This window comes from Corvus brachyrhynchos, unplaced genomic scaffold (genome assembly GCF_000691975.1).
Source record: "Corvus brachyrhynchos isolate BGI_N302 unplaced genomic scaffold, ASM69197v1 scaffold92, whole genome shotgun sequence".
In the NCBI taxonomy this organism is placed as follows: domain Eukaryota; kingdom Metazoa; phylum Chordata; class Aves; order Passeriformes; family Corvidae; genus Corvus; species Corvus brachyrhynchos.
This window is the reverse complement of record NW_008236973.1, coordinates 4,759,597-4,772,369: the sequence shown is the minus strand read 5'-3', so window position 1 is coordinate 4,772,369 and position 12,773 is coordinate 4,759,597. Positions and strand designations below refer to the sequence as shown.

General features: G+C 36.9%; 2 protein-coding genes across 3 annotated transcripts in view; one reads left to right on the top strand and one right to left on the bottom strand.

Annotated features, from left to right (window-relative positions):
• PLCXD1 (phosphatidylinositol specific phospholipase C X domain containing 1) overlaps positions 1-1,609 on the top strand; it is a 19,321-nt gene extending 17,712 nt beyond the window's left edge. For both annotated transcript variants that reach the window (XM_017728573.1, XM_008629338.2), the window contains exon 7: positions 126-1,609. In XM_017728573.1, the coding sequence (XP_017584062.1) occupies positions 126-418 (293 nt within the window). In that variant the 3' untranslated portion in view covers positions 419-1,609. The remainder of the gene's footprint in view (positions 1-125) is intronic.
• Positions 1,610-1,825: 216 nt separating this feature from the next.
• On the bottom strand, positions 1,826-12,771 carry GTPBP6 (GTP binding protein 6 (putative); the record flags this gene model as incomplete). The annotated part of the gene is made up of 10 exons (XM_008629363.1): positions 1,826-2,541; positions 2,846-2,998; positions 3,305-3,453; positions 4,812-5,020; positions 6,353-6,511; positions 6,934-7,004; positions 7,666-7,796; positions 9,340-9,410; positions 9,836-9,973; positions 12,681-12,771. Coding segments are annotated over 10 exons (1,314 nt in total), but the record flags the coding sequence as incomplete, so codon positions are not given.
• Positions 12,772-12,773: the final 2 nt, after the last annotated feature.

Genomic DNA, 12,773 nt, shown 5'->3' with positions numbered 1-12,773 from the left:
AAGAGTGTGAAGTTAGTATTTTAATGATCCCCACTGGAATGAGATGTGAAGCTAATGCAGTGCTGAGATGTGTCTCTTCTTCTCAAAAGAACATTTAATGTGTCACTTTCTGATTTTTGTTTCAGGAAAATTCTTTGTAGCAGGGATTAACCTCACTGAAAATTTAAGGTATATTCTCGTACACCCATTTGGATCGTTGAAGAAAATGACACTCCAGAGTCTTCCATGCTTGAAAATCTGGATAAAGAAGCAGTATCCAGGACCAAAAAAAAAAAGTATTAACATCATTGCTGGAGACTTTATAGGAAACAATGATTTTGTCAAAGATGTGATAGAACTTAACACAAAAATTAATCCTCCATTGCACTGTCAAAGTGAACTGGAACAAATAGCATTTAATTCTCTGCTTAATCTATGAAAAGTTGAAAAGGCTTTGTCTGCATTTATTGTGCCCTGCTGTAAACATCCTGAATCCCATAAATGTCCAGTTAACTTAAATGAGGAATGCTTTCAAGGCTCAGTAGGAGAAGGTCTCTCAACATCACCAGGGTTTTGAGGCCTTTGGACAGAAAAGAGAGCAGGTGTACCTTGCTGAAGTCTCTAGAGAACTATGGTATTGGTGCAATTTTTTTGGAGGTGCTTTGATTCTGTAGCAGCTGGCAATACTGAAAGTCCCAAGAACTCAGTCTTATTTTACATAGTACTAAGAAGGAGGAATATGTCAGTAGCTGCATGATTTAGTGGTAATATTTTATCTTTCTGATAATTGTGAAGATACTCTGCAGTACTTGCAACCCAAATTCTTACTCTTTTATATCAGTCTGACATTGACTTGTCATTTTCATAGTTTGTGTTAAATAAACTAAAGGAACAGTTAAAAAATATTTTGATATATCAGAGGTGCTGTGCTGATAATCCAATTTGAAGTTATTTTATATATACACCAAAGTGCTGAGTATCATTTGTGAGCTCCCTTACAGGGTAGCCACAAAATTATTTAGGATGTGTAAGAGGTAATTGTAATTGCACACTTCATCATGCAAGTTCTGCAGGGATAAAGATAACAAAACTAGGCCCTTACACAGTTTGTCTGTGGCAATGAAAAGTTTTACTAGGTGTTGCCAAAGTATGCCTTACAATGAAAATAAACACAGAGGAAACAAATTCCTGATCTTAATTTAAACTGCCCTAGAAATACAGATTCTTGGCTTCTGTCATGCTCATTTGGGGTTTCGCACCTGGTCTTTTATTTAGCTATTTTAGTAGCTCTGTAATTATTTTTCCTCTCACTAACTAGTTTTTGCACATGTCAAAACTAAGAGGTTTATGCTGTTTCCCATCCCAATACTAATTGTTTTTCTAAATGAACTGTGCAATAACAGATGATTATGAAAGCAAGAGAAACGTCAAGCATCAGGACTAAAATAAAACCATTTATTGTGTAAAGTTCACTATGCAACGTCATCCATATACCTCACTTTTTAGATGCAATTTATATGCAAAAGCTAAATTCAGATCTCTGCTAATGTTTGCAGAAGTTTTTCTGCCTATCTTTTGTGCCCTCTTTTGTACCCTTGTTACTCTAATAAAACTTGATCTCCCTCTGTAATATGGAGTGAAATAGTTTGGTTTCTCCTTTCTGTGATATTGCTTTATTGGTTCCCAGTAGTAATTCATAACTTAAGTAATGGATCTGTTGTGGTTGTGGGTTTTTTTCCTTTTCTTTTCCTCTGTGAAAAGGTTTGCTGTACCTTAAATGTTTTCTCCAAGAACTGACATAGTAATAGGCACTGTGGATAAATTAAGTGTAGGCAAGAAAACTGTATGGGTAAAAGATGTTCACAGCTAACTTTATTCAATGCCTTAATTATGATTTTTTTTTTTCTTCACTGCAATAAGACATGGCAGTTATTTTACTTACATTCATGCATTCTGCTTGAGCACATATTTACCTTCATTATTTATATACAACCAACTATCTTTTGTTTACTAACTTTCATTTTCCAAAGACCATCTGAAACACTTTAACTATAATAAATACTATTTTCTTCTGAAAAAGGCGGTAAAAATCTTTATTTATATGATACAAGAAACTTGGTACTTTTTTGAAGGTTAAGTCAGATGCCATTCCATGTGTTTGAGGTCCGCAGCTTATAGCCAACAACAGGTTTAACATAAAAAACTGAATGCTGTCCTGGTACTTGCTGACAAAGTTAAGCTCAAAACTTTTACTGTTTCCATATGGAGATTTTCTGAAACAGCGTCCATTTCTAAAATGCGCCAAAAACATCAAGTGGCAAAGAAAAACAAACTGTTCAGCAGTGAGACCAACAGGTCCTTCACTTCATTTCACATCATCTTGAGGAGATCAGTTTCTTCTCCTGGAACAGGATGCAGTTTCATGACATGAAAATCTGACTGTTGGGAAAGAGGTTTTTGTACCTGCCAAAAGCAGAACTGCTGATTATCACCTTCACCCTGGCTGTGCCATCTTCAGGCATGACTTCCACCTCCTGAACTGTTGCTTCTTTATAGAGCCAACTGTAAATGTAAAAGCATATTAAGGTATCTTAAAGGTATGACACGCTGCACAAAATGGGAGCCTTGGTCTAGGTCAAAAGGTTCCTATCCAGATAACATTTTAAAAGATGAAGTGCTTTGCTTCACTTCTCCAGTGTATCTAGTAGGGCTATTTTTTGTCAACAGGTCACAAAACATTGATAATTATCTCTGTTATTCTTAATGCAGATTCAAATCAGTATGATATGAATTGAAAAGTTTAAGACATGCATGATTAAGTGTTTAATATTTCTCCAAGTCCTTAATACAATTCAGAATTATTTACCTTAGCTGAGGTCCCTCTAAGTTGATGTTAACTGTTAGAATCATCTTCCCTGTTGCTGTCAGTATTTTTTTCTCTATTTCTTGTTTCAGTTCTTCTAAACCATGCCCATGCAGAGCAGAAATAGCTAAAGCATTTTCTTCAGTGGGTTTATACCTGAAAGAAAATTAATTGCTAGCACATTTATTAATGAAGATTAGATTGTGATAATATTCCAAGCATGGACAATTTAACTGAGTTATTTTATAATGACACCTTCTACAGAGTCTACTTCTTGTATGACTCAAGTGATTTCTTTGGTAATTAAAAGACAATTCATTTTCAGACCACAGTTACATATGTAGAATATTGAGAAATGCTATTAAATATATTCTGAAGTGTGGGATCTCTTTTCTAGACTAAGAATTAAAAAGCTTCCAGAACATAAGAAATGTTTAAGTACACTTAGCATCTCTTGCTTACCTTTCTATCAAATCCACTTTGTTATGAACTTCTACCATTGAGTCCAGTAAGTGGCTAGGAAGATTAAGATTCCTCAGAACTGACAGAACAGTTGCTTTCTGGAGGATGGTTTCTGGATGAGTAATATCCCTCACATGAACGATCAGATCCTAGCAAAGATCAATATACAACACCTGTTACCAGGCTGTAGAGATTGTATACCATTTTTGCATTGCTAATTCATGTAAAATACTTTCCTCTCTATTGGATAATACACTGGCAGATTAGCACTGTAAAATTAATTACTAAAACAGTACTACTGTTTCTTAGGTCATGATGGAAGAAAATCTGTAGCAGCTTAGTCTTTCACCGCTAGTGAGCACAAACTGCCTCCAACAAACCTGAAGCAAATGTTGTCAATCAAGCTAGCTACAGAATCAGATTTCAAATAATTGATCCATTTTTTTTCAAAGCCAAGGCTTTGTAACAATAAGGCTTCAAAAACACTGGAGATTAAAAAGAGTGGTCTCTAAAAAAAACTTTCAGAAGAGTCATAGCTGCTAAACTTTCAAAAACAAAAGGAAAACCCCCCATGTAACTTGTAATTCTGTTTTTACATTCAAAATATAGAAGATTATCCTTATGCTTAGCTCCCAGGATACTATTACTGGTGCTTCACTTAAAAAGCTTAATACAAAAGTTACCAGTTTCAAGTGTATACACGTTTGCCATGATAAAAACCAAGCAACCAAACTCAACATTTGCATTCAAATTGTTTCATCATCTTTGCTCAAGACATTGCTTTAAACTTTTGAAAAATAATTAGAAGTAAATTTCTTGCCTTTCATTTAACACTTCAAAGTTAGTGACAAACAGGATGGTTTCAGCCAGTTTTTGAAAGCCCTGCTATTACATGGTGAAGTCTGATCTTTAGCAGCATTCTGGCATCTAGCTACCACTGAATTTCATTACCTTTTATGATAAAGGATTTTTGTTTAAATATCTGTGTGTATCTATGCAGCTTTACACTTTGTTATAACACAGGAAAATAACTTTAATGAGAAAATAATTGGAAAAGTACCTTTATATTTATTACATGCTGCCTGCATCACATCACAATCACCCACTTGTAGTTCTACAGGAAACCCTAAGTAAAAATCAGATCATTTCAGAGGCTCCATTTAATTTTTAACTCCCAGGAAAGCTAGCTTTGACTGACTTGGATGCACTGTTCAGATATTTAATCAGAAAAATCCGGTTTATCTGGTTTAAGTATCATGGAGGAGGACACATATACTCCCAATAAGCCCTTCTGAAATCTCTTAATATCTGTATGTTCTGCATAATTAAAGTATAAGAAAATTGGTTTATTTTAAGATACTTACATCATTATCTTAGGAGATTACTATAGTCAGCCAGATACTTTGCTAAGAACAACATGTCAATTAACTTCTCCTGTTTTGAAGGGGTGAGGATTATCTAAAAGGAAATTAATTTTATTTCTCAATTTTTATAGTCTACTACTTACTGAGTAAGCCACTTCTTCTAGTGTAGCTGAAAAGGACTCAACCAGATTATGTGGAAGATCAGTCAGAAACCCAATGGTGTCAACATAAATAACTGCCATATGTGAGGGCAGATAGCCAGCATGGGCTGTAATATCCAGAGTGGCAAACAGCTGATCCCTGGGTTGAAGTCCTGCTTCCCCAGTCAAGGCTTTGATCAAAGTAGTTTTCCCTAATTAAATAAAAAAAGGACAAGATTTTAATGGCTTGTTCCAAGTAAAATTTAATTTGCAAGGCTCAGGTGAAATGTATGATGTAACATATATCTTCACATCTATTTTAGTCGTTTAATTGTAGCTTGTGATCAGTTTTTTATATGATGGTAAGAAATCCAAAGACAGTCTTACATTTTATAACCTGGAATTCAGTTTAAGATCATGTATGTCATCACCTACTGGTATCTACAGCTGTGCTGTGAAATCACAAGATGATCAAAGACTGATTTGACCTGCAAAGTGACCTACCCACATCTCTCAGCTGTAAGACTCTCTCAAGAGCACTGCCATGACAGCATTTAGGAAGCATGCACTTACACACTCCCCAGTGCTTCTGCTGTCAAATAAAATAATTTACTTGCTAAATAAAAAAATAAACAGAAGCACTAATAATATATACCTTATTAGGCTGAGGCCTTTATTGGGCATTTCCTCATGAACATACTACTAGAGACATTTATTTGACTCAATGAATATTTCACATATTTTATCACTGAAGTGCTCAGTATATAGCCTAATTTAAGTATTTCAATTATGTCTATACAAAATCTTTATATTTGAATCTTCAGTTTTAAAAGTATGGAAGTATGACATTTAAGAAAAACATACAGTATAATCCAAACCTTTGAGTATACAAGTTACAAAATTAGTACAAGGTAGGTTTTTTAAAGGAGTTGAACAAGAAAATGAAATTGTCTTAAGATAATGCAACCTGAAAAAAGTGTCTAGTCCAAACTCTATTTATGCCTTGTGTAAGAATTCACTTGTGTAAGCTAAAAAACCAAATCAAACCAAACCAAAAAAAGCAGAAAAACCCCCTTTAGCTTTATTTAGATTCTCCTAGGAACACATCTCAGAATGCTACACATAATCCATGAAAAGCTGCAGTGCTCCTTAAGCAGGTTTCTCAGATCAATAGCCAACTTTCAATTGTCTTCCTGTGCCTCAAGCCTCCATGGTGATCTAAATACCCATGTGCTTTTCTGTACCCATTCTGATCAAGCCGTAGAGATTCATATAAAGGGGCATTAACAGTGCACTCTTCAGCACTGTATATAAAATCTTTTTGGCACAATAGGTGCTAGGCATTTCTCCGGACTGAAAAAACCAAGCAGCTTAATTTGCTTTCCTAACTATATCCTAACTGACAAATATTCATTACACAATTAAAGAAACTAATTAAAATACGAAGCCTATTCACACACAAGTGAGATTCTGGCTAGAGTTTCTAATTAAAAATTAGACAATATAAGCTCTTTTGTGTTATGATTTCAGGAGGTTTTGCTTACCACAGTTGGTATAGCCCATTACTGAGACCATCGGGAACTCACACCTTCTGCGCTGAGTTCTAAGTAAAGCCCTTTTTCTCCTTAGTTTCTCCAGGGCATTCCTAATTTTAAGTTCTTTGTCTTTCAATACACGATTCTGTGTTTCTAGAAATGTTTCACCTGAAAAAATACAAATGGAGAACTGGCAGAATAGTTTACAAGGGAAACTGTAAAGATGTATTTGGAAATCAAGTGAGTTAGCACTAAGGCTTGTGAAGTTAAAAATAAGCGCCTAAAGCTACATATTCTTGCCTAAGAAAGTGAATAAGTAATTATAAAACATACACTAACCACTCTAAAAAATCCATGTACACTTACAAACAATCCCTGTGGCAGCAGTCAGTCCTTGACCACTTACTGAGCCACTACAGACTCAAACCTTATTATTTAACTTACTTTCCAATAAATTTTTGTACATTTGTTTAATTAGATGCTTAAAACACTGTTTTCCTCCTGACCTCCTCCAAATAAGATGCAACTGAATTTGTTTAAAGGCTATGGAGAAAAAAATCCTGTAATTCATGAGAATATTTAGACCTTACCTGAGCCCATGATGTATCTTGAACCACCTCTCTGCTGATCTCGCTGAGACACCTCACTTTTCAGATTTGACCTGGCAGCAGAAGCAATTTTCTTTAATCCAGTTATACTAAAATGCTTAAAAATGGTGAAGGAGTAGTGGTATTCTGACAGTACAAATAAAACCACTAAATGACTGAGTTGTAAATAAAACCTGCTCATGGCAAGAAGCCTGGAGAAAAAAAATCCAGATTTTCCTGGCTCAACTGTAGCTTGAAAAAGCATACAACTCTCTCAGTAAATTATAATTGCTATTCTGAAATTTCAGAGAGCCAAAGATACCTCTAATACATCCACTGCCATGTACACATTTCAATGCCACATATGGAAAATTTAAATATAAATTAATCTTCCTTGTTTATAGATTTCCTTATTAAACTCAACAATTTCATATATGGGATACACATATCCAATTCCTACAGATCCTTGCAATCCATCTTCTGTCTTAGAAAGGACCGGGACCTTTACATGAGAAATACATTTTGTAAGATTATTGAACACATTCTGGTTTTTGACTGTCAGCACTGCAGAAGCTTAAAATAATGACATTATAGTAAATAATTCTATGCTCTAATCAATCACTGAACACCTATGTATTTTTTCTTTATAGTAAATATTGCTGGTTTTTGTTACTGTAAATAAATAGTCACTAAAATGTATAGATATGAGTATGTGATTTGCACAGCTTGAGGTACCTGAGAAGTGGAATTTCAGCCAATGCTACCTGCAGTTTTGCTTCCTTTGTCTGGGCATTACAACGAAAAATGTGAAGTACCACGGTGTATCTGTCAAAGACTTGCACGCCCCAGGCACCTTCCAGTTCTTTCTTTAGCCATGTAAGACAAAACAACCGAGATGTCTTCTGTCCCCCACAGTATCACTAGATCAACTCCTACACAGCAAGTACAGTTAGTCAGCTGGTGGACACTTGAACTCGGGGGATCTCAGGATTCTATTGCAATGGACGGACAATCATTATGAGCATGCAAAGTCGAAATTTGGTTGACCACAAAGAGAGGAGTTAAAGAGAGCTTAGAAAGTAGAACTTATGTCTTGGCCCATCAAATTCAGCGAGAATCCTCCCATTGCCCTTTATGGATTCTTGCAACAGGTCTTAACAGTGTATCTCAGAATCAAGAATGTCAGTGGTTAAATCCTTGTAAAAAATAATTATGAAATACTGGATTGGGAAAGGATAGGGATAACACAGGAGAAGAAGAAAGATTACTAAAACTTGCAAACAAATAGAGGAATGCAGGAAAATTATTTAATAGCAAGCTTTTAATGAAATACTTAATAAACCCCCAACCAACCCAAACCCCTCAGTCTTGCTCTAATTCAGCAAGACACTTAAAGTATGCATGCAGTAGTTTCCCTATGCCATCTCTAAAATTCAGAATAATTGTTGTATACATGTTCTCAAACACTTTCTTTAATCCTTTAATTGCTCTTAAGATCTATATTTGTGAAAAGAAAAAAAATTTAGCAAATCTAGTACTAAAAGAATTCATACTATAAAATAAAGAATTTTCCTAAAAACTAGGAAATTGAAATGAAGCCTTTTAAGCTTCCCTTTCATCAACAAATGGAAGCACTTGAGACAACCATCTATTAGAGATATGTGTCATCTCTTCATTTTATAATTAGGGAAAGCATTCAAAACTACCAGCAAAGCATTCATGTTTGCTTGCAGAGTTTGCATACACTTTACACCCCGCATGATGCATGAAATAAAAAGTTTTTATTTCAGCTTGTCTAAGAGTATCTGTGGTTCATGTACCAGTTGTTTTACTGCCAGTGTTAAAATACTGGAGTGTGCTGCACCCCTCAATGTTTCTTTTTAAGGGCTAGGAATGAAAGTTTAACTATTTGAAACATTCAACTATAAGCTTGCTCTGAATTTACACCTCATATTCAAAATACAATTCAGCATCCACAGCATAGGAAAAAAACTATGCTATCCATTACAAGTATAGAAACTTGAGCACATAGCTAATCCAAAATGTTGACATTCTTCTTAACAAAAGCTGTGTTAACACCACCATTTTGTAAAAAACCCCACTGAGTAACTTTTTCAACACTTTAAATAGGGCCAGTGGCAAATGTGGGAGCAGAGTCTGTAATAAATTATACTAAGCTGCTGGAAAATTTCATGCACAAGAGCTGGAAACATATACATATATATATATATATATATAAACTGGACAAATGCAGTAGATATTATGATTCTTTCCAACAAAACTCAGTCCTGGTGCTTCATATTTGCAACATTTGCAAATTGAGAATCTTAACTGACCACTTCTCATAACATCAATAGCTTCCAAACAATACTGATGCAAAGAATATGATTTGATATTATATTTAATTACCTTTGTTAGTGAAGATATTCTTTCCACATTCAAGAAGACAGCTGTCACATGGGGCAATTTTTTAATCTTTTCTAAAAGATGGATAATGATTGCAAAATACAGTGTTAAATGTCAACCTCTTTTTAAAATGCCCAGACTATAAACCATTTTTCACTGAGCAGAATGCTCATGGAACATCAAATGGCACCATATTCTTTGTTCATAGAGCAGTTGTAATTGCTAATTTAGTACTGTACCAAGAACAGCATCAGTGTCACTTATGTCAATCTCATAAACTTATGGACTGAGTTGCCTCAGACATTTTCAGTGAGCAGGGGTTATGTCTATTCTGTGTTGCTTTTGCAACCTTAAAAATTCTTTCAAGTTTGTCTGCAAACCTGTATGATGGATAAACAAAATTCTCCCTCTCTTCAGCTCTCACACCTATCCTTGAACAGTTTGGCTGCAAAAGTCTTCCATTTAGAGTGATGCAGTGCTGAAAGATCTCAGTCCTTACCTGTCAAAACCTGAAAGTTTCCTTTGCCAAAAACAAACTTCTTGTTGGGATTTCTTGTAGGAATAATTATTTTATCTAAAACTGTCCAGTTCTGAAGGGTATCTACAAGAGCAACGGCTTCGGCAATCTGTAATTCAGCTTCAGGAACATAATAATAACAGAAAAAAGAAATAAAGGTTACAAGGTACCATCATAACTCCGCTCAGATCTCCAATAACTACATACATGCATGAACATGGAAAGACTAAGCTACACTGAAACTCTGCTAGGGTATTTCCTTTAACTTCTAGCACAACGAGCAAAGTGTCTTACCTCTAATCAGAGTAACTGAACAGTTTGATGCAATTTTATCACACAAAGCATCTTTCTGCTGGTATATATTATTTCTGTGGTTGTTGGTTTAGAAGAATTTTTAATCGTACTGTCAAGAAAGAAATCTCCAAGCTTTTTTTCCTCACTAAGTGAAATGAATAACTAGCTGGAAAATCTGTTATTTCAGATGAGCCCAAAGCCACACAATTAACACCTCGGTGTTTTGCAGCAATAATTTAGGAATTATGGGATATCCTGCTGTTAACTTCCCAGCCACTTATTCATAACAGACCTAAACTGGTTTGTGACTTGCTAAAACCAGCAGATTTGAATCCTGTATTCCGGTTCATCAATTACTTTTGAGTTTTTAACATGGACATTGCAAAGCAATGATTTTTGAGGACTTTGTGAAATCATGAAGACTACACGAGGATATCAGATCAGCAGATCTAGGCTTGATATACCAAACTTTTCCTCTTCAGAACAAATGTGTCAAGTTTCTCTAGACAGCAAAACATAACATACATGAAATAGGTTACATTGGTCCAAAAGGTAATATATTTTTAAAGATAATTATGATCCACTTTCTCCTCATATTGTTTATGTTTCTTGTAAAATACAGAGATTTCCTGTAGTGTCTGTGGTGTTTCAACAATCATTCCAAAACATTTGTTCAGACATCAGGCTCTTCATCTGGAGGGCCTAAATAAATGGAAAAAGACCATTGCTATTCTTCTGTATGTTTAGACAGAAAGATGCCTTCATATTTTACCTACTTTTCAGTTGTAAAATTGTCACTTAGGTAAATTCTGAAAAGGTTAAAAACTTCATTCTGCAATGCAACAATTTGTTATAATTAGCAGCTTAATAAAACTAAACAAGATTTAGGTTCATCACGTAATAAATTGGAATAAAAGAGTAAGTATCATATATAACCTGTCTCTTGCCATCCAGAAGGACATGAACAGGCTCAAGAAGTGGGCCCACAGAAAACTAGTGAGGATCAACATGAATCAGTGCAAGGTCCTGCATCTGGGTCAGGGCAACCCCCCAGTATATTCATACAGGCTGGGGGATGGACAGATTGAGAGCAGCCCTGCTGAGAAGGACTCAGGGGTGTTGGTGGATGAGAAGCTGGACATGACGGAGCATTGCGTGCTTGCAGCCCAGAGAGCCAAATGTGTCCTGGGCTGCATCAAAAGCAGTGTGGTCAACAGGGCGAGGGAGGAAATTCTGCCCCTCTGCTCTGCTCTGGCGTGACCCCATCTGGAGTGCTGCCTCCAGCCACAAAGATGATCAGACAGGTGCAACCTCTCCTGTGGGAAAAAGCTGGGAGAGTTGGGGTTGTCCAGCTTGGAGAAGGCTCCTGGGAAGACCTTTTTGTAGCCTTTCACTACTTAGAATGGGCTTATAAGAAAGATGGAGACAGACTTTTTAGCAGGACCTGTTGCAGTGGTTTTAAACTAAGAGATTTGATTTAGATTTGATATATGGAAGAAGGTTTTTACAATGAGGGTGGTGACACACTGGAACAGGTTGCCTGGAGAGGTGGTGGTCCTGTAAACATTCAAGGCCAGGTTGGATGGGGGTCTGAACAACCTGGTCCAGCAAAAACCTTTAAAGGTTCCCTCCAAGCCAAACCATTCTGGTTCTATACATAAAAAGCTAATTTACAAGATGCTTTAATCCTTACTATTACAGCTTCATAATTAGACAAGTGTTTGAAGAAAGCATCAAATTCATCATGTATCTTAATTGTGTGTGATTAATGCATATATATTAGCTAGTTGCAAGGATTTCTGAGAGAAATCTAATAGTAATCCTAAAAAATGTCCTTACAGAGGAATTAATTATTGGTGACTGCATCACTAAGTAACTGCATTAAAGTACCTAAGTCCCTGAGAGGATTTATACAAGACTTCACCTTCACTGCGCTCTCTTCTCTGGACAAAAGGGTATTTCTGCTCTTCAGCCAACTTCTGGGCAAGCCTAAGGCCAAGGGACTCCAGCCCACCTGGGCAGGCAGCGCGGTTGATGGCTGAAGGCAATTAACATCGTGCTAATAAGGGGGACACCCGGCTGTTTCCCTGACCAGCCTGCACTGAGGCGTTCTGCCGTCCAAAACACAGTTTGAGTGATTTGCAAGTCAAAGCACAGGCCTGCCAACACTCACTAACAGCTCCTTGTCTTAGAAGTTGTCAAAGAAGGAAAGAGGGACCGAGACCTTCCATCCAAGCCTGTACTTTGCAAGCCGCATTTCACGGTTTCACCGCTGTTAACAGCGGGTCCACTTCACACTAGCGGCCCTAGCCACAGAACCAATTCGGTTGGAAAAGACCTCTGAGATCATCGAGCCCAACCTGTGACCGAACACCACCATGTCAATAGCCCATGGCACTGACTGCTACCATCAGTCTTTTCTTAAACACCTCCAGGGCCAGTGACTCCACCACCTCCCGGGGCAGTCCATTCCAAACCGCCTGGATGCACTCCTAGCGCTCTGGGAGTCCGCCCGCTCCCCGCAGCCCCGCACCCGTGGTGAGCGGCGACTTCTGCGGGCCCCACTTGACCGCGGGGTGCACGATGGCAACGCGCTGCGCGCCGGGCCGCGGGGCCAGCGGAGACG